Consider the following 22,718-nt stretch of genomic DNA (forward strand, 5'->3'; position numbering starts at 1 on the left):
GATAAATCTTCATTTCTACAGAATCTATAAGAGTCCCTAAGAAGGCAACTCTTGTGAGTGGCAATAGAGAACTCTTTTCCTCGTTCACTTTCCACCCATGTGACCTTAGAAATGCCAGTACTAACTCTGTATGAGACTTGGTAGTTTGGAAACTTGACGCTTGTATCAGAATGTCGTCTAGGTACGGAGCTACCGATATTCCTCGCGGTCTTAGCACCGCCAGAAGAGACCCCAGAACCTTTGTGAAGATTCTTGGAGCAGTAGCTAACCCGAAGGGAAGAGCTACAAACTGGTAGTGCCTGTCTAGAAAGGCAAACCTTAGATACCGGTAATGATCTTTGTGAATTGGTATGTGAAGGTAGGCATCCTTTAAATCCACTGTGGTCATGTACTGACCCTTTTGGATCATGGGTAAGATTGTCCGAATAGTTCCCATTTTGAACGATGGAACTCTTAGGAATTTGTTTAGGATCTTTAAATCCAAGATTGGTCTGAAGGTTCCTTCTTTCTTGGGAACCACAAACAGATTTGAGTAAAACCCCTGTCCGTGTTCCGACCGCGGAACCGGGTGGATCACTCCCATTAGTAAAAGATCTTGTACACAGCGTAGAAACGCCTCTTTCTTTATCTGGTTTGTTGACAACCTTGAAAGATGAAATCTCCCTTTTGGAGGAGAAGCTTTGAAGTCCAGAAGATATCCCTGAGATATGATCTCTAACGCCCAGGGATCCTGGACATCTCTTGCCCAAGCCTGGGCGAAGAGAGAAAGTCTGCCCCCTACTAGATCCGTTTCCGGATTGGGGGCCCTCACTTCATGCTGTCTTAGGGGCAGCAGCAGGCTTCCTGCCCTGCTTGCCCTTGTTCCAGGTCTGGTTCGGTTTCCAGCCCTGTCTGTAACGAGCAACAGTTCCTTCCTGTTTTGGAGCGGAGGAAGTTGATGCTGCTCCTGCCTTGAAGTTACGAAAGGCACGAAAATTAGACTGTCTAGCCCTTGGTTTGGCTCTGTCTCGAGGCAGGGCATGGCCCTTACTTCCAGTAATGTCAGCGATAATTTCTTTCAAACCGGGCCCAAATAAAGTTTGCCCTTTGAAAGGTATGTTAAGCAATTTAGATTTAGAAGTCACATCGGCTGACCAGGATTTTAGCCAAAGCGCTCTGCGCGCCTGAATGGCGAATCCGGAATTCTTAGCCGTAAGTTTAGTTAGATGTACTACGGCATCAGAAATAAATGAATTAGCTAGCTTAAGGGTTTTAAGCTTGTTTGTAATCTCATCCAATGGAGCTGATTCAAGGGTCTCTTCCAGAGACTCAAACCAGAATGCCGCCGCCGCTGTGACCGGCGCAATGCACGCAAGAGGTTGCAAAATAAAACCTTGTTGAACAAACATTTTCTTAAGGTAACCCTCTAACTTTTTATCCATTGGATCTGAAAAAGCACAGCTATCCTCCACCGGGATAGTGGTACGCTTAGCTAAAGTAGAAACTGCTCCCTCCACCCTAGGAACCGTCTGCCATAAGTCCTGTGTGGTGGCGTCTATTGGAAACATTTTTCTGAATATAGGAGGGGGTGAGAAAGGCACACCGGGTCTATCCCACTCCTTGTTAACAATTTCAGTAAGTCTTTTAGGTATAGGAAAAACGTCAGTACACGTTGGTACCGCAAAATATTTATCCAACCTACATATTTTCTCTGGGATTGCAATCGTGTTACAATCATTCAGAGCCGCCAACACCTCCCCTAGTAACACACGGAGGTTCTCAAGCTTAAATTTGAAATTTGAAATGTCTGAATCCAGTTTAATTGGATCAGACCCGTCACCCACAGAATGAAGCTCTCCGTCTTCATGTTCTGCAAATTGTGACGCAGTATCTGACATGGCCCTAGTATTATCAGCGCACTCTGTTCTCACTCCAGAGTGGTCTCGTTTACCCTTGAGTTCTGGTAATTTAGATAAAACCTCAGTCATAACATTAGCCATGTCTTGTAGAGTGATTTGTAATGGCCGCCCTGATGTACTTGGCGTTACAATATCACGCACCTCCTGAGCGGGAGATGCAGGTACTGACACGTGAGGTAAGTTAGTCGGCATAACTTCCCCCTCGTTGTCTGGTGAATTTTTATTAACATGTACAGATTGACTTTTATTTAAAGTAGCATCAATACAATTAGTACATAAATTTCTATTGGGCTCCACATTGGCCTTTGAACATATTGCACAAAGAGATTCCTCTATGTCAGACATGTTTAAACAAACTAGCAATTAGACTAGCAAGCTTGGAAAATACTTTTTCAAACAATTTTCAAGTAATATAAAAAACGTTACTGTGCCTTTAAGAAACACACAAAACTGTCACAGTTGAAATAACAATGAACCGGATTAGTTATAGAAAACAATTTTTAACAATAAATGCATTGATTTAGCAAAGGAATGCACCCACTAGCAAATGGATGATTAACCCCTTAATACCGGAAAAACGTATAACAATAAAATATAAACGTTTTTATCACAGTCAAAGCAGTCTCACAGGTCTGCTGTGAGTGATTACCTCCCTCAAAACTAGTTTTGGAGACCCCTGAGCTCTGTAGAGACGTCCTGGATCATGCAGGGAGAATAAGGAAGACTTGTGACTGAATTTCTACTGCGTAGAAAAGCGCCAAAATAGGCCCCTCCCACTCATAATACAACATTGGGGAAGCTCAATAAACTGACTTTATTTAAAACTAACGACAGCCAAGTGGAAAATAATGCCCTTAAATTTTTCACCAAGTACCTCAGAAAGAAAAACGATTAACCTGCCAGTAAACGTTTTAAATATATGAAATGATAATAAAAGCCTGTTGCTAGTCGCTATCACTGCAGAAAGGCTATAAGTTATATGTATACAGTATTTTCTTAGTGAAGTGCCATTCCCCAGAAATACTTCAGTGCCAACATACATACATAACAGCCTGATACCAGTTGCTACCACAGCATTTAAGGCTGTACTTACATTTCAACGGTATTAGCAGTATTTTCTCAGTCAATTCCATTCCTTAGAAAATAATATACTGCAACATACCTCTTTGCAGGTGAACCCTGCCCGCTGTCCCCTGTTCTGAAGTTACCCCGCTCCTCAGAAGGCTGAGAACAGCAAATGGATCTTAGTTACGTCCGCTAAGATCATACACAAACTCAGGCAGATTCTTCTTCTAATGCTGCCTGAGAAAAAACAACACACTCCTGTGCCGTTTAAAATAACAATCTTTTGATTGAAGAAATAAAAAACTAAGTTTTAATAACCACTGTCCTCTCACACATCCTATCGATTAGTTAGGTGCAAGAGAATGACTGGGTATGACGTAGAGGGGAGGAGCTATATAGCAGCTCTGCTTGGGTGATCCTCTTGCACTTCCTGTTAGGGAGGAGTTAATATCCCATAAGTAATGGATGACCCGTGGACTGACTACACTTAACAGGAGAAATAACTGTCTTAATAAAGGGTGGGGTCGTAAAGAAAGAAATTTATCAGGTAAGCATAAATTTAGTTTTCTTTCCTAAGATATGGAGAGTCCACAACGTCATTCAATTACTAGTGGAAACCAATACCCAAGCTAGAGGACACAGAATGAACAGGGAGGGAGAATAAGACAGGCAGACCTAAACAGAAGGCACCACCGCTTGAAGAACCTTTCTCCCAAAAGAGGCAAAAGTATCAAATTCAGAAAAAATATGCAGAGAGTACCAAGTTGCAGCCTTGCAAAGCTGTTCCAAAGAAGCTTCATCTTTGAAAGCCCAAGAAGAGGAGACAGCCCTAGTGGAATGAGCTGTAATTCTCTCAGGAGGCTGCTGTCCAGCAGTCTCATAAGCAAAACAAATTATACTTCTCAACCAGAGGGAAAGAGAAGTAGAAGTAGCCTTCTGACCCTTACACTTTCCTGAGAAACAAACAAACAGGGCAGAAGACTGGCAAAAATCCTTAGTCGCCTGTAGGTAGAATTTTAGAGCATGCACAACATCCAAGTTGTGCAACAGACGTTCTTTATGAGGAGGAGGATTGGGACAGAGAGAAGGAACAACAATTTCCTGATTAATATTTCTATCCAAAACCACTTTAGGAAGAACCCCCAATTTAGTACGAAAAACCGCCTTATCCGCATGAAAGATAAGGTAAGGCGAATCGCACTGCAAAAACTCTCAGAGCAGAAGAGATAGAAATAAGAAACAAAACCTTCCAAGATAGCAACAATATCTATGGAAAGCATTGGCTCAAACGAAGCCTGCTGCAAAACTTTAAGAAGATGATTAAGGCTCCAAGGAGGAGTAACAGGTTTAAAAACAGACACAAGGGCCAGTGGACCACTGGTAGAGTGTGTACGTGAATAGCACGCAACAACACTATAAATGAGTAAATAATAAGTACAGTGGAAGAGAAGTTATTGTTATTCTTCTCCGGATGAAGGAGTTAAAACTTAACTTTTATTATCAAAAATAATTAAAAAACTAAATAGAACATAAAACCAGAGTAGGAATATCCTGTGCAGCACAATCACAGGGTAGCTGTATCGCCTTTTGTGGAAACGTATCACATTGGTAATTGTGGTATTTAGAAAACCAGTATCTAAATGTCTCCTAACTGGAGTTTCTTGCCTTACAAAATTATCTTCCCAGGGGGAAGAGGGGTGTGCCACAGTATTGTAATGAAATAGTGTAGTAACAGAGCCACTTTCAATCACATAATATATAGGAGATCACATATATTTTTAATGAGTAACCAGATCCAAGAAATTATCAGACTTGGAACTGAGCTCCTAAAGGCAGTATTCGTTAGATTATACAAAATCCTATATGTGGGATGGGATACTTAAAGGACCAGTCAGCACATTAGATTTGCATAATCAACAAATGCAAGATAACAAGACAATGCAATAGCACTTAGTCTGAACTTCAAATGAGTAGTAGATTTTTTTATAACAAATTTCAAAGTTATGTCTATTTCCACTCCCCTTATACCATGTGATAGCAATCAGCCAATCACAAATGCATATACGTATAGTCTGTGAATTCTTGCACATGCTCAGTAGGATCTGGTGACTCAAAAATTGCAAATATAAAAGACAGTGCACATTTTTTTTAATGGAAGTAAATTGGAAAGTTGTTTAAAATTACATGCTGTATCTGAATCATGAAAATTTAATTTAACCTGAGTGTCCCTTTAATTGCAAATAAAGTGCATACCAAGCTAAAATGGTCGGTAAATTAAGGATACTAACATATTACCACCAATTATTACTTATTATTTACCCATTTATAGTGTTGTTGAGTGCTATTCATGTACACACTGTACCAGTGGTCCACTGGCCCTTGTGTCTCCAATTTCTCTTTTGTGTACAGCAGCAGTCCTACACAATATATATATATATATCTCTATCTATATCTATATCTATAGAGAGAGAGAGAGAGAGAGAGAGAGAGAGAGAGAGAGATATTCTTCAATATATATATAAAAATATATATATATATATATATATATATATATATATATATATATATATATATATATATATATATATATATATATATATATATATATATATATATATATAGTGAGATATTCTTCAGTATCTGACAGGTTATTTATACATAACTTGGGAAACACATGTAGTGCCATTGTTTTTCTTCTCCCTTTTTCTCTAAGGTTTAAACACAGGCCTGATTCTGACCAGGGCCTGACAAAAAGATTGAACATCGGGCACATCTGCCGCCAGACGCTTGTGCAACAAAATAGATTATGCAGAAATCTGACCTTTCAGACAATGGACTGACAACCCTTTCTGTAGACCTTCCTCGAGAAAAGACAAAATTATAGGAACCCTGACCTTACTCCAAGAGTAGCCCTTAGATTCACACCAATAAAAGGTATTTACGCCATATCTTATGGTAAATGTTTCGAGTAACAGGCTTGCAAGCCTGGATCATGGTCTCAATGACCGACTCAGAAAATCCATGCTTAGACAGAATTAAGCGTTCAATCTCCAAGCAGTCAGCTTCAGAGAAACAAGATTTGGATGGAGGAATGGACCCTGCGTTAGAAGGTCCTTCCTCAGAGGAAACCTCCAAGGTGGCCGAGAAGACATCTTCACTAGGTCTGCATATCAGATCCTGCAAGACCATGCAGGAGCTATTAGAATGACTGATGCTCTCTCTAGTTTGATATGAGCAATAACTCATGAAAGGAGCGCAAACGGAGGAAACAGGTATGCTAGACCGAATTCCCAAGGAACCGCCAAGGCATCTGAACAGCCTGAGGATCTCTTGACTTTGAACCATATCTTGGAAGCTTGGCGTTCTGCCGACACGTCAGATCCAACTCTGGCACCCCCCATTTGAAGGTTAACCTGGAGAACATGAGGCATTGTAAATTGCTCTCAACTCCAAGATGTTTATGGGGAGAGCAGGCTCCTCCAGAGTTCATAGTCCCTGTATCTTTAACTAGTTCCAGACTGCTCCCCAGCATAGCAGGCTGGCGTCCGTGGTCACAATCACCCAGGACGGTCTCTGGAAACATGTGCCCTGAGACAGACACCACGGGAGAGTCTCTTGTCGAAAGGTCTTCGTTCCATTGTCTGAGTATGCATAATTGCAGAGCTCTCAAATGGAATTGAGCAAAAGGAATGATGTCCATGGAAGCGACCATCAGACCAATTACCTCCATACATTGAGCCACAGATAGCCGACCAGTAGACTGAAGAGAGAGGCAAGAGGAGATCATTTTGGATTTTCTGACCTCCATCAAATTTTTTTCTAAGATAGGGAATCTATTATGTTCCCTAAGAAAACCACCCTTGTAGCTGGAACAAGGGAACTCTTTTCCAGATTGACTTTCCAACAGTGGGAATGTAGAAAAGACAACAAGATCTCTGTATGAGAGTTTGCTTGTTGTAAAGATGGCACCTGAACCAATATGTCATCCAGGTATTGCGCCACTGCAATTCCCCGAGACCTGATCACTGCCAAGAGAGCTCCCAGAACCTTTGAGAAAATTCTGGGAGCTGTGGCAAGACCAAAACGGAAGAGCCACAAACTGAAAGCGTTTGTCTAGAAAGGCGAATGTCAGGCATTTGTGATGATCCCTGTGGATGGGAACATGAAGATACACATCTTTCAGGTCTATGGCCGTCATGAACTGACCCTCTTGGACCAAAGGGAGAATGGAACGGATGGTTTCCATTTTAAAGGACGGTACCCTGAGAAACTTGTAGAGGCACTTTAGGTTGAAAATGGTTCGAAAAGTTCCCTTTTTTTTGGGAACCACAAACAGATTTGAATAGAATCCTAGACCCTGTACCCTTACTGGAACAATCACTCCCAGGGAGGAAAGGTCCTGAACACAGTTCAAGAATGCCTCTGTTTTTACCTGGCCTGCAGATAATCTTGAGAGGTGGAATCTGCCCCTGGGAGGGAAAGTTTTGAATTCTATTTTGTAACCCTGAGATACTATGTCCGCAGCCCAAGGATCTGAGACATCTAGTCTCCACGCTTGACAAAACAGGGAAAGTCTGCCCCCCACTTGATCTGGACCCGGACCGGGGCAGACCCTTCATGCTGACTTAGACTCAGCTGAGGGTTTCTTTGATTGCTTTCCCTTTTTCCAAGATAGATCGGGCTTCCAAGAAGACACTGACTGCTCCTGCTTGGAAGAGGTAGAGGAAGACTTTTGACCTTTGAAGTTACAAAAGGAAAGAAAATTACTTTGACGTCCTTTGAGTCTGTTCTTCTTGTCTTGCGGTAGAAAAGACCCTTTTCCACCCGTAATATCAGAATTTATTTCTGCCAGACCAGGTCCGAACAAGGTCTTTCCCTTGTAAGGAAGCACCAGAAGCTTGGACTTAGAGGTAACATCAGCTGACCAAGATTTTAGCCACAATGCCCTGTGGGCTGGGAAAGTAAAGCCAGATATCTTGGCTCCCAGCCTAATAACTTGCATGTTAGTATCAGAAATAAAGGAATTGGCTAGTTTGAGAGCCTTAATCCTATCTTGTATCTCCTCCAACTGAGTCTCTACTAAAATTGATTCAGACAAGGCGTCACACCAATAAGATGCCGCACTTGCTACTGTGGCAATACAAACTGCAGGTTGCCATTGAAGACATTGATGAACATGCATCTTCTTCAAATAAGCTTCCAGCTTTTTGTCCATGGGATCCTTAAAGAAGCAGCTATCCTCTATAGGGATCGTAGTTCTCTTAGCCAAAGTAGAAATAGCACCTTCGACTTTAGGCACTGTGCGCCAAGAATTTTTAATAGAGTCAGCAACAGGAAACATCTTTTTAAATACGAGAGACGGGGAGAAAGGAATCCCTGGCTTCTCCCATTCCTGTGAAATAATCTCTGTCACACGGTCTGGGACAGGAAAAACTTCCACAGAGGAAGGAACATCATAGTATTTATTACGTTTACTAGACTTCTTAGGGTTGACGACAACAACAGAAGTATTGGAGTCGCCCAAGGTAGCCAATACCTCCTTTAACAGTACACGAAGGTGTTGAAGCTTAAATCTGAAGTTTACTTTTTCAGTATCAGATGAAGGAATAATACTGTCTGAATCTGAGATTTCACCCTCAGAGGCTACCGGCGTATCCTCCTCATCAGACTTATGAAGGAGGGTAACCTGCGTAGCAGAAGGTGGAACAGAAACCTTACTATCAGAATGACTAATTTTCCTCTTGCGTTCTCCCAGCATAGGAAAAGCAGATAATGCCGCAGAAGATACCTGTGCAGCAAAATCTGCAGGCAAATAAACTCCTCCAGGAGGCTGAGAGGAACTGCAGGGCACTGTATGTGACACCATAGAGGCTTGGGATGGAGAAAGCTGTGGCATTGCCTGAACAGCATCATCTTGAGAGACACTGGGCTCAGAGGGCAACAATTTATCTTTAAATTGAAGGGTTCTAGCTAAGCATTCAGCACAGAATTGCATAGGCAAAACTATTTGTGCCTCTAGGCATAACAAGCAAACACAGGGTGTCTTGGTCCATGTCCATAATACTAAATAAAAAATTCCCCAAATTGTAGAATTTTTTTTAAATACACTGTCTCTTCAACTGGTTTCAAACTCAAGCAGTTTGTCAGTTCGCCTGTTTTAGCTTAGCAAGCAAAGAAAACCAACCACCAAATTTTCAGTTTATACATAAATCCCTGTATAAAACATAAGCCACACCACATACTAATAAAGTATTTCAACAAAATTAGCCCAAAGAGGAAAAACATACTAATATAGGGAAGATTAAACCCTAGTCTCAACATACATAATGTGCTTGCCCACTGCCAAAGAAAATCCTGTATAAAGGATTTTAAAAATGTCCCCATCTACTGCATATGACATATTCTTCTGAAGTGCAAGTCGCCAAGACTTAGAAGACAATAAGCACTTACCTGCAGTCTAGTTGTCCGGCAGAAACAATTTCAAAAGAAGGGATCTGCTGACAATATTAAATGCTGGAAAAAACTTGTTTATTTCAGTAATCCAAACAAGTCAGAGTACATGGGTCACAGTAGAGAACGCCTGACGCCTGTCCGCCAGAAAGACAGCTCACAAGGCGTGAAAGGACACATACTCCTTACAGAGACCTGCAGAAAAAGAAAGAGCAGAGTAACCAACTCTGACTTTCTGTACCATGGGCAGCTATGTGTTAGGAAACAAAGCAAGAACTACCTCACAACTTACTAACTGCTTAAAAGCCAAAAGCCACCACTACTCTACTGAAGAGATTGACGTGGACTCAGCTAAACCCAAATCCTTGCTTGCAGGGAAAAGTATACGAAAAAGGAATTAATTTCTTCAGACACCAAACTTCACCTCCTCCATTGAATGAGGAAAAGAAAATGACTGGGGATTATGGATAGGGGAGTGACACTTAACAGCTTTGCTGTGGTGTTCTTTGCCTCCTCCTGCTGGCCAGGAGTGATATTCCCACTAGTAATTGAATGACGTCATGGACTCTCCATATCTTAGGGAAAAAAAATGATTTTCCTTGTTCCTGATATATGTATACATTTGTTTAAAATGTTGTTTATAGGGAAATCCTTTTTTAATGTTTCCTGCCCATTTGATCACCTCTATATAGCAAATGTTAACTCCCTACTCTCACCTTTAGTTGCTGGAGAGTAGTGGCTGTATGCCAGTCCTTGTCATCACGGAACCGTGTGCAACGTGGGAAGCGAATGGATATTCCACCAGCTGTGTGAGCTTCTGCTTTGGAGAATTCTGCTCCTGTTATCTCCCAGATGGGAGCATTCTAAAAAAGAGAAATATTAAAGGGACAGTAAAGTTAAAAAAAAAAAAACCCATGATGATTTAAATAGGGCATGTAATTTTAACCAACTTTCCAATTTACTTTTATTACCAATTTTGCTTTGTTCTCTTGGTATTCTTAGTTGAAAGCTAAACCTAGGAGGTTCATATGCTAATTTCTTAGACCTTGAAGGCCGCCTCTAATCTGAAAGCATTTTGACAGCTTTTCACCACTAGAGGGCGTTAGTTCATGTGTTTACCATAGATAACATTGAGCTTAGGCACGTGAAGCTCCTAGTAGTCAGCACTGATCGGCTAAAAATGCAAGTCTGTCAAAAGAACTGATATAATGGAGCAGTTTGCAGAGGCTTAGATACAAGGTAATCACAGAGGTAAAAAGTATATTATTATAACTGTGTTGGTTATAAAAAACTGGGGAATGGGTAATAAAGGGATTATCTACATTTTTAAACAACAATTATTCTGGTGTTTACTGTCCCTTTAAAAGGCAATATGAAGAGGTTAGGTTAAATTGCACACTATTTTGGTTGAGATTTGTTAGTATTCTGAGAATTTAGTAATTTATTAAGAATATTAACAATAAAAGATATTTGAATGAAAGTGTTAAATTATTTTGTGTGCGTAAAGGAAAAAGTGCAGCAAGTTTGGTCAACAATATAACTGTTTAAAAAATGACCACCACCAAAAATTACCCACAAGCTTGAAATGTATTGAAATAAATAGACAAATAACATTAACATAACTATATGCTACATCAGCCATCATCTATACTTATTTACCTTATTTGCTAATTTTACATTCTTTTTCCGGCTAGTTTTATAGCAGAGAAATTTCAACGTAACAATATACATGGCACTTTTCCAGAACTGCTTAATTCACGTAAAAAATTGAATAACCTAGAATCTTTATCTTGACAACAATAACTACTGTCAACATTGTAGATTTGTATACTTGTATTTATGATTACGAATGTTTGTTAAAAACGGATTCTTAAAAAAAAGATTAAAAAAACAAAAACGTATACTACAATTTTTGTTTTAAGTTATTGATTAAAAGGGACAGTCTTCTCCAGATGTTTTGTTTAAAATTATATATAATCCCTTTATTACCCATTCCCTAGTTTTGCCTAACCAACACAGTTATATTAATATACTTTTAACTCTGATTACCTTGTATCTAAGCTTTTGCAGAGTGTCCCCTTATTTCAGTTCTTTTTACAGGCTTGCATTTTAGAAAATCAGTGCTGACTCAAAAATAATTCCACGGGAGTGAGCGTGTTATCTATATGGCACACATGAACTAGCGCTGTCTAGCTGCAAAAAACTGTAAAAATGCACTGAGATGCATTGACCTTCAAGAGCTTAGAATTTAGCATATGAGCCTACCCTAGGTTTAGCTTTCAACAAAGAATACCAAGACTACAAAGCAAATTTGATGATAAAAGTAAATTGGAATGTTGTTTAAAATTGCATGCCATATCTATCTGAATCATGAAAATGTAACAAATTTCCAATTTACTATTATCATCAAATTTGCTTTGTTCCCTTGGAATTCTTGGTTGAAATCTAAACCTAGGTAGGCTCATATGCTAATTGTTAAGCCCTTGATGGCAGCCTCTTATCACAGTGCATTTTGACAGTTTGCATCTAGACAGCGCTAGTTCATGTGTGCCATATAGATAACACTATGCTCACTCCTGAGGAGTTATTTATGAGTCAGCACTGATTGTCTAAAATGCAAGTCTGTCAAAAGAACTGAAATAAGGGGACAGGCTGCCGAGACTTAGATACAAGGTAATCACAGAAGTAAAAATTATATTAATATAACCGCGTTGGTTACGTAAAACTGTGGAATGGGTAATAAAGGGATTTACTATCTTTTCAAACAATAAATTTCTTGATTTCTCCAGCAGCAGCAGCAAAGCTGTAACCTCCTACCTACCTCAGTAAAATAAGAAGAAACAGAAAGTAAAAGGAAGGGGATTATTAATATATGGGTATATATGAATGTACCCCTCATGGCTTCTGGGAGGTTTCGATCTACTAAGTTAAAGGTGTGATTTATTTTCTGCATGATGGTGAGTTTGGCTGTAGCTGCATAACAAGATGCCACCGTCTCACGCTTCATGTGCAAACACCTGTAGTGTACATGCTAGGGTAATCAGCTGTATCAAGGATCAAAACCTCCTAGCTTCTCCACAGCCATTACTTTAAAGCACACAACCTAAGAAAGTGATTACTCCATATTTTGTTATATGTATCATCTGGATTTACTCTACAAATTACATTACAATTTTACAAGTAGCGTAAAATTATACTATTTATATTACCATATTAAAGTGAAGGTAAATTTTGATGCTTAAGTGCCCGGTTTTTAAAAATTCGATTAAAAACAGGGGAACTTTAATTCATCAAAATTTACATTTCACTCCTGTTGTGAAAAAATACTTACCTTTTAATCTTGACAGCCGCTCCTGCTTCCTCCGCCCGTCGCAAAGCCTCTTCCTGGGTCTAAAATGAGGAATCCGTCTTCCTCCAATGACGACGTTGAATCAGACACCGATTCCCCGGGGGGGGGGGGGAGCCGTGATTGGAGGATGACCGATACATCATTTCTGACATCAGAAATGGCTTTGCGACGACCGGGGGAAGCTGGAGTGGCTGTCAAGTTTTAAAGGCAAGTATTTTTTCACAACGAGTGAAATGTAAATTTTGATTAATTAAAGTGCCCCTGTTTTTAATCGAATTTTTAAAAACCAGGCACTTTTGCATCAAAACATTCATTCACTTTAAGCCACTAGAGGATGCAATAGATGTATAGGAAATGATCAATTAACCTTATCTATAAACTGCTTTAAGAGATATTTTGCTATTTGTCTATCAAATGTCACCAAATACAGTTATTAAAAGAGGGCAATTAAAGAATGAATAGAGCATTATAGATAGCAGATAAAAAACAAAAAGGCAAGGGTCAACAGCAAACGAGGGAACAAGCAAATTCAAGTAAAGGATTAAAAAGCTATTTTTAAAATGAGGGGGCTACATTTGCACTTAACAAAAATATTGTATTCCATAAACATGTTTTCAACCATAAGTGATAATGTAGAACTTTGACAAGTGCCCAAGATGGCAGAGAGTACTACCTCTGGGTCCCGTATAATGAAGTCTGGATAATAGTTCTTATTTATCTTTAGCCATCCTGGAATTTTAGAAGGATCCTGAAAATGACAAGATATATTGGAAAGATCTGATTAATAATTGAAAATATTGAACTTTACACAGCTAATCTCTGATAATCCGTGTTATAATTCATAAATATTTTTATTTAAACCAATGCAGTGATATATTTTATCTCATTCACACACTCTGGGCTAGATTAAGAGTGGCGCGCTAACTGTTGTGCGCAAGTGATAAGGGGTTTATCGCGGCTCTTTGTGTGTCGGAAGTAGCGTGCGTATTACAAGTTGAAAGTAAATGCATTTGCTTGAGCCCCATTAAATTTAATGCGCATCAGGATAGTGTGAATTTAGAGATCTGGTTAACTTACTTTCAACTAAAAAGTTGCACAAAACGCATGAAAAATTACATTTAAAAGTACAGTTACAATCATAACACAATCTAATAATTATTTTTAAAAAATTGCAATAAAAGATTATAAGGGCTCAGCTGTAAGAAAAACAAAGTCTGCAAAGGTCATGACCTCCTACTCTCCCCCTCTTGTCACCTCCTCACATTCCCGTTTACAAGACTTCTCCAGACTGGCTCTCATCTTGTAGAACTCTCTGCCTCGCTCCACAAGACTCTCCCCTAGTTTTGAAAGCTTCAAGCACTCCCTAAAGACTCTACTGTTCAGGGATGCATACAGCCTATATAATATATAAGCATATATAAGCATATATAATAATTTATGTAAGAACTTACCTGATAAATTCATTTCTTTCATATTGGCAAGAGTCCATGAGCTAGTGACATATGGGATATACAATCCTACCAGCAGGGGCAAAGTTTCCCAAACCTCAAAATGCCTATAAATACACCCCTCACCACACCCACAATTCATTTTAACGAATAGCCAAGAAGTGGGGTGATAAAGAAAGGAGTAAAAAGCATCAACAAAGGAATTTGGAAATGATTGTGCTTTGTACACAATCATTACCAAAAAAAGGATGGACTTGCCAATATGAAAGAAATGAATTCATCAGGTAAGTTCTTAAATAAATTAAATAAATGTAATTTGCAAGAGTCCACAACCCAAATATAAGTTTACTAGTCCTAAAGCCCGTTAACACGGGCCGTGTTCTGTTATATCTCTCTCTCTCCCTGCGCGTGCGATCAGCTGTGCTGCCCGGTCCTCGCGCTGCTGTCAGGTCGGGTGGGTGCGCGTGCGATCAGCTGTGCTGCCCGGTCCTCGCGCTACTGTCAGGTCGGGTGGGTGCGCGTGCTGTCTAAGGCCAAGTGTTTGTCTGTACTGCGCATGACGGCTTCAGACAAACACTTGTCTTTTATAATATAGGATATAAGTTTATTCTCAAAAAATAAAAAAACTTAAATCATAAGCAGAAGAATCAAACTGAAACAGCTGCCTGAAGAACTTTCCTACCAAAAACTGCTTCCGAAGAAGCAAATACATCAAAATGGTAGAATTTAGTAAATGTATGCAAAGAAGACCAAGTTGCTGCTTTGCAAATCTGATCAACTGAAGCTTCATTCTTAAAAGCCCAAGAAGTAGAAACAGATCTAGCAGAATAAGCTGTAATTTTCTGAGTCTGAGGCTTTACCCGACTCCAAATAAGCTTGATGAATCAATAGCTTTAACCACGATGCCAAAGAAACGGCAGAAGCCTTCTGACCTTTCCTGGAACCAGAAAATATAACAAAGACTGGAAGTCTTCCTGAAAGCTTTAGTGGCTTCAACATAACATTTCAGAGCTCTCACCACATGTAAAGAATGTAAAGATCTCTCCAAAGAATTCTTAGGATTAGGACACAAAGAAGGGACAACAATTTCTCTATTAATGTTGTTAGAATTCACAACCTTAGGTAAGAATTTAAATGAAGTCTGCAAAACTGCCTTATCCTGATGAAAAATCAGAAAAGGAGATTCACAAGAGAGAGCGGATAATTCAGAAACTCTTCTAGCAGAAGAAATGGCTAAAATGAACAACACTTTCCAAGAAAGTAGTTTAATGTCCAAAAAATGCATAGGCTCAAATGGAGGAGCCTGTAAAGCTTTCAAACCCAAATTAAGACTCCAAGGAGGAGAGACTGATTTAATAACAGGCTTGATACGAACCAAAGCCTGTACAAAACAATTAATATCAGGAAGTTTATCAATTTTCCTGTGGAATAAAACAGAAAGAGCAGAGATTTGTCCTTTCAAGGAACTTGCAGACAAACCTTTATCCAAACCATTCTGAAGAAACTGTAAAATTCTAGGGATTCTAAAAGAATGCCATGAAATGTAAGTCTTCCAAACTCGATAATAAATCTTTCTAGAGACAGATTTACGAGCCTGCAACATAGTATTAATCACTGAGTCAGAGAAACCTCTATGACTAAGCACTAAGCGTTCAATTTCCATCAAATTTAATGATCTGAGATCCACCTTCAAATTTAATGATCTGAGAAAGAAGGTCTGGCCTTAATGGAAGTGGCCAAGGTTGGCAACTGGACATTCAAACAAGATCCGCATACCAAAACCTGTGAGGCCATGCTGGAGCCACCAGCAGCCCAAACGATTGCTCCATGACGATTTTGGAGATCACTCTTGGAAGAAGAACTAGAGGCGGGAAAATATAAGCCGTTTGATAACTCCAAGCAAGTGTCAACACATCCACTGCTTCCGCCCGAGGATCCCTGGACAGGTACCTGGGAAGTTTTTTGTTTAGATGAGAAGCCATCAGATCTATTTCTGGAAGCCCGAACATCTGAACAATTTGAGACGACTGAGATAATCCGCTTCCCAATTGTCTATGCCTGGGATATGAACCGCAGAAATTAGACAGGAGCTGGATTCCGCCCAAACAAGTATCCGAGATACTTCTTTCATAGCTTGAGGACTGTGAGTCCCACCCTGATGATTGACATATGCAACAGTTGTAATATTGTCTGTCTGAAAACAAATGAACGGTTGTCTCTTCAACAAAGGCCAAAACTGAAGAGCCCTGAGAATTGCACGGAGTTCCAAAATATTGATTGGTAATCTCGCCTCTTGAGATTTCCATACCCCTTGTGCTGTCAGAGATCCCCAAACAGCTCCCCAACCTGAAAGACTCGCATCTGTTGTGATCACAGTCCAGGTTGGCCGAACAAAAGAGGCCCCTAGAATTATACGATGGTGATCTAACCACAAAGTCAGAGAAAGTCGAACATTGGGATTTAAGGATATCAATTGTGATATCCTTGTATAATCCCTGCACCATTGATTCAGCATACAAAGCTGGAGAACATTGATTCAGTAAACAAAGCAAAGGGGATTGCGTCCGATGCTGCAGTCATGAGACCTAAAACTTCCATGCACATAGCTACTGAAGGGAATGACTGAGACTGAAGGTTCCGACAATCTGAAACCAATTTCAAAGGTCTCTTGTCTGTTAGAGACAAAGTCATGGACACTGAATCTATAAGGAAACCTAAAAAGGTTACCTTTGTCTGAGGAATCAAAGAACGTTTTGGTAAATTGATCCTCCAGCCATGTCTTTGAAGAAACAACACTAGTTGATTCACGTGAGATTCTGCAGAACGTAAAGACTGAGCGAGTACCAAGATATTGTCCAAATAAGGAAACACCGCAATACTCCGCTCTCTGATTACAGAGAGTAGGGCAGATTCTTGGAGCGGTCGCTAGGCCAAAAGGAAGAGCAACAAATTGGTAATGCTCGTCTAGAAAAGAGAATCTCAGGAACTGATAGTGATCCAGATGAATCGGAATATGAAGATATGCATACTGTAAGTCTATTGTGGACATATAATGCCCTTGCTGAACAAAAGGCAGAATAGTCCTTATAGTCACCATCTTGAAAGTTGGTACTCTTACATATTGATTCAAAATCTTTAGATCCAAAACTGGTCTGAACGAATTTTCCTTCTTTGGGACAATGAATAGATATGAATAAAACCCCAGACCCTGTTCCTGAAACGGAACTGGCATGATTACCCCTGATAACTCCAGGTCTGAAACACACTTCAGGAAAGCATGAGCATTTACTAGGTTCACTGGAATGCATGAGAGAGAAAAAAATCTCACAGGTGGTCTTACTCTGAATCCTATTCTGTACCCCTGAGAGACAATCCCCTGAGAGACAATACTCTGAATCCAATGATTTTGGACCAAACTGATCCAAACATCTTTGAAAATTTTTAATCTGCCCCCTACTAGCTGAGCTGGAATGAGGGCCACACCTTCATGCGGACTTGGGGGCTGGCTTCGATCTCTTAAATGGCTTGGATTTATTCCAATTTGAGGAAGGCTTCCAATTGGAAACAGATTCCTTTGGGGAAGGATTAGATTTCTGTTCCTTATAATGTCGAAAGGAATGAAAACGGTTAGAAGCTTTAGATTTACCTTTAGTTTTTTTTATCCTGAGGCAAAAAAACATAATTTATGCTTAGCTGATAAATTTATTTCTCTTGTAGTGTGTTCAGTCCACGGGTCATCCATTACTTATGGGATATATTCTCCTTCCCAACAGGAAGTTGCAAGAGGATCACCCAAGTAGAGCTGCTATATAGCTCCTCCCCTCACATGTCATATCCAGTCATTCGACCGAAACAAGACGAGAAAGGAGAAACTAGGGTGCAGTGGTGACTGGAGTTTTAATTAAAATTTAGAACTGCCTCAAAAAAGACAGGGCAGGCCGTGGACTGAACACACTACAAGAGAAATAAATTTATCAGGTAAGCATAAATTATGTTTTCTCTTGTTAAGTGTGTTCAGTCCACGGGTCATCCATTACTTATGGGATACCAATACCAAAGCTAAAGTACACGGATGATGGGAGGGACAAGGCAGGAACTTTAAACAGAAGGAACCACTGCCTGTAGAACCTTTCTCCCAAAAACAGCCTCTGAAGAAGCAAAAGTGTCAAATTTGTAAAATTTTGAAAAGGTATGAAGTGAAGACCAAGTTGCAGCCTTGCAAATCTGTTCAACAGAGGCCTCATTCTTAAAGGCCCAGGTGGAAGCCACAGCTCTAGTGGAATGAGCTGTAATTCTTTCAGGGGGCTGCTGTCCAGCAGTCTCATAGGCTAAACGAATTATGCTACAAAGCCAAAAAGAGAGATAGGTGGCCGAAGCCTTTTGACCTCTCCTCTGACCAGAATAAACGACAAACAGAGAAGAGGTTTGCCGAAAATCTTTAGTTCCCTGTAAGTAGAACTTCAGGGTATGGACTACATCCAGATTATGCAAAAGACGTTCCTTGTTTGAAGAAGGATTATGACATAATGATGGAACAACAATCTCTTGATTGATATTCCTGTTAGAAACTACCTTAGGTAAAAACCCAGGTTTAGTACGCAGAACTACCTTGTCTGAATGAAAAATCAGATAAGGAGAATCCCAATGTAAGGCAGATAACTCAGAGACTCTTCGAGCCGAGGAAATAGCCATCAAAAACAGAACTTTCCAAGATAACAGCTTAATATCAATGGAATGAAGGGGTTCAAACGGAACACCTTGGAGAACTTTAAGAACTAAGTTTAAGCTCCACGGCGGAGCAACAGTCTTAAACACAGGCTTAATCCTAGCTAAAGCCTGACAAAAAGCCTGAACGTCTGGAACTTCTGCCAGACGTTTGTGTAAAAGAATAGACAGAGCAGAAATCTGTCCCTTTAACGAACTAGCAGATAAACCCTTTTCTAAACCCTCTTGTAGAAAACACAATATCCTAGGAATCCTAACCTTACTCCATGAGTAACTCTTGGATACACACCAATATAAATATTTACGCCATATCTTATGGTAAATTTTTCTGGTAACAGGTTTCCGAGCCTGTATTAATGTATCAATAACCGACTCCGAGAAACCACGCTTTGATAGAATCAAGCGTTCAATCTCCATGCAGTCAGCCTCAGAGAAATTAGGCTTGAATGGTTGAAAGGACCCTGAATTAGAAGGTCCTGCCTCAGAGGCAGAGACCATGGTGGACAGGACGACATGTCCACTAGGTCTGCATACCAGGTCCTGCGTGGCCACGCAGGCGCTATCAAAATCACTGATGCTCTCTCCTGTTTGATCTTGGCAATCAATTGAGGCAGCAACGGAAACGGAGGAAACACATAAGCCATGTTGAAAACCCAAGGGGCTGCTAGAGCATCTATCAGCACCGCTCCCGGGTCCCTGGACCTGGATCCGTAACAAGGAAGCTTGGCGTTCTGGCGAGACGCCATGAGATCCAGTACTGGTTTGCCCCAACGATGAATCAGTTGAGCAAAGACCTCCGGATGAAGTTCCCACTGCCCCGGATGAAAAGTCTGGCGACGTAGAAAGTCCGCCTCCCAGTTCTCCACGCCTGGGATGTAGATCACTGACAGGTGGCAAGAGTGAGACTCTGCCCAGCGAATTATCTTGGAGACTTCTAACATCGCTAGGGAACTCCTGGTTCCCCCTTGATGGTTGATGTAAGCCACAGTCGTGATGTTGTCCGACTGAAATCTGATGAACCTCAGTGTTGCTAACTGAGGCCAAGCTAGAAGAGCATTGAATATTGCTCTTAATTCCAGAATATTTATTGGGAGGAGTTTCTCCTCCTGAGTCCACGATCCCTGAGCCTTCAGGGAGTTCCAGACTGCGCCCCAGCCTAGTAGGCTGGCATCTGTTGTTACAATCGTCCAATCTGGCCTGCGAAGTCATTCCTTTGGACAGATGAACCCGCGACAACCACCAGAGAAGACAATCTCTGGCCTCCTGGTCCAGATTTAGTAGAGGGGACAGATCTGAATAATCCCCATTCCACTGACTTAGCATGCATAATTGCAGCGGTCTGAGATGCAGGCGCGCAAATGGCACTATGTCCATTGCTGCGACCATTAAGCCGATTACTTCCATGCACTGAGCTACTGATGGCCTTGGAATGGAATGAAGGACACGGCAAGCATTTAGAATCTTTGATAACCTGGACTCCGTCAGGTAAATCTTCATCTCTACAGAATCTATAAGAGTCCCTAGAAAGGGAACCCTTGTGAGTGGTAACAGAGAACTCTTTTCCACGTTCACTTTCCACCCATGCGACCTCAGAAATGCAAGAACTATCTCTGTATGAGACTTTGCATTTTGAAAACTCGACGCTTGTATCAGAATGTCGTCTAGGTACGGAGCCACCACTATGCCTCGCGGTCTTAGTACCGCCAGAAGTGAGCCCAGAACCTTTGTAAAAATTCTCGGGGCCGTAGCTAACCCGAAGGGAAGAGCTACAAACTGGTAATGCCTGTCTAGAAAGGCAAACCTTAGGTACCGATAGTGATCTTTGTGAATTGGTATGTGAAGGTAGGCATCCTTTAAGTCCACTGTGGTCATATACTGACCCTCTTGGATCATGGGTAGGATGGTTCGAATAGTTTCCATTTTGAACGATGGAACCCTTAGGAACTTGTTTAAGATCTTTAGGTCCAAGATTGGTCTGAAGGTTCCCTCCTTTTTGGGAACCACAAACAGATTTGAGTAAAACCCTTGCCCTTGTTCCGTTCGCGGAACTGGGTGGATCACTCCCATTACTAAGAGGTCTTGTACACATTGTAGAAATGCCTCTTTCTTTATTAGGTTTGTTGATAACCTTGACAGATGAAATCTCCCTTGTGGAGGAGAAGCTTTGAAGTCCAGAAAGTATCCCTGAGATATGATCTCCAACGTCCAGGGATCCTGGACATCTCTTGCCCAAGCCTGGGCGAAGAGAGAGAGTCTGCCCCCGACTAGATCCGTTTCTGGATAGGTGGCCCTTTCTTCATGCTGTCTTAGGGGCAGAAGTAGGCTTTCTGGCCTGCTTGCCCTTGTTCCAGGACTGGTTGCCTTTCCAACCCTGTCTGTAACGAGCAGCAGTTCCTTCCTGTTTTGGAGCGGAGGAAGTTGATGCTGCTCCTGCCTTAATATTACGAAAGGCACGAAAATTAGATTGGTTGGCCTTTGATTTGGCCCTATCCTGAGGAATGGTGTGACTCTTACCTCCAGTAATGTCAGCAATAATTTCTTTCAAGCCGGGCCCGAATAAGGTTTGCCCTTTGAAAGGAATATTAAGCAATTTAGATTTAGAAGTCACATCTGCTGACCAGGATTTAAGCCATAGCGCTCTGCGCGCCTGGATGGCAAATCCGGAGTTCTTAGCCGTTAGTTTGGTTAAATGCACAACGGCGTCCGAAACAAATGCATTAGCTAGCTTAAGTGCTTTAAGCTTGTTCATGATCTCATCCAATGGTGCTGTGCGAATAGCCTCTTCCAGAGACTCAAACCAGAAAGCCGCCGCAGCAGTGACGGGCGCAATGCATGCAAGGGGCTGTAATATAAAACCTTGTTGAACAAACATTTTCTTAAGGTAACCTTCTAATTTTTTATCCATTGGATCTGAAAAAGCACAACTATCCTCCACCGGGATAGTGGTGCGCTTAGCTAAAGTAGAAACTGCTCCCTCCACCTTAGGGACCGTCTGCCATAAGTCTTGTGTGGTAGCGTCTATTGGGAACATTTTTCTAATGGCACACCGGGTCTATCCCACTCCTTGTTAATAATCTCTGTAAGCCTTTTAGGTATAGGAAAAACGTCAGTACACACCGGCACCGCATAGTATTTATCCAGTCTACATAACTTCTCTGGGATTGCAACCGTGTCACAATCATTCAGAGCCGCTAACACCTCCCCTAGCAATACACGGAGGTTCTCAAGCTTAAATTTAAAATTTCTGAATCCGGTCTCCCTGGATCAGATCCGTCACCCACAGAATGAAGCTCTCCGTCCTCATGTTCTGCAAATTGTGACGCAGTATCGGACATGGCTCTCGTGTCATCAGCGCGCTCTGTCCTTAACCCAGAGCTATCGCGCTTGCCTCTTAACTCAGGCAAATTAGATAATACTTCTTTCATAACATTAGCCATATCTTGCAAAGTGATTTGTAAGGGCCTTGATGTACTTGGCGCCACAATATCACGCACCTCCTGAGCGGGAGGCAAAGGTACTATCACGTGAGGAGAGTTAGGCGGCATAACTTCCCCCTCGATGTCTGGTGATAATTTCTTTACCGGTAAAGACTGACCTTTATTTAAAGTAATATCAATACAATTGGTACACATATTTCTATTGGGCTCCACATTGGCTTTTAAACATAATGAACAAGCAGATTCATCTGTATCAGACATGTTTAAACAGACTAGCAATGAGGCTAGCAAGCTTGGAAATTACTTTCAAAAAATTTTCAAGCAATGTAAAAAACGCTGCTGCGCT

General features: G+C 40.9%; 1 protein-coding gene across 2 annotated transcripts in view; it reads right to left on the minus strand.

The window, feature by feature from the left end:
• LIG3 (DNA ligase 3) overlaps positions 1 to 22,718 on the minus strand; it is a 224,307-nt gene that overhangs the window by 74,303 nt on the left and 127,286 nt on the right. For both annotated transcript variants that reach the window (XM_053707435.1, XM_053707434.1), the window contains exons 16-17: positions 13,436 to 13,510; positions 10,130 to 10,276 (exon numbers count right to left, since the gene is read on the minus strand). In XM_053707435.1, the coding sequence (XP_053563410.1) occupies positions 10,130 to 10,276; positions 13,436 to 13,510 (222 nt within the window). The remainder of the gene's footprint in view (positions 1 to 10,129; positions 10,277 to 13,435; positions 13,511 to 22,718) is intronic.

Source organism: Bombina bombina, chromosome 3 (genome assembly GCF_027579735.1).
Source record: "Bombina bombina isolate aBomBom1 chromosome 3, aBomBom1.pri, whole genome shotgun sequence".
NCBI lineage: Eukaryota > Metazoa > Chordata > Amphibia > Anura > Bombinatoridae > Bombina > Bombina bombina.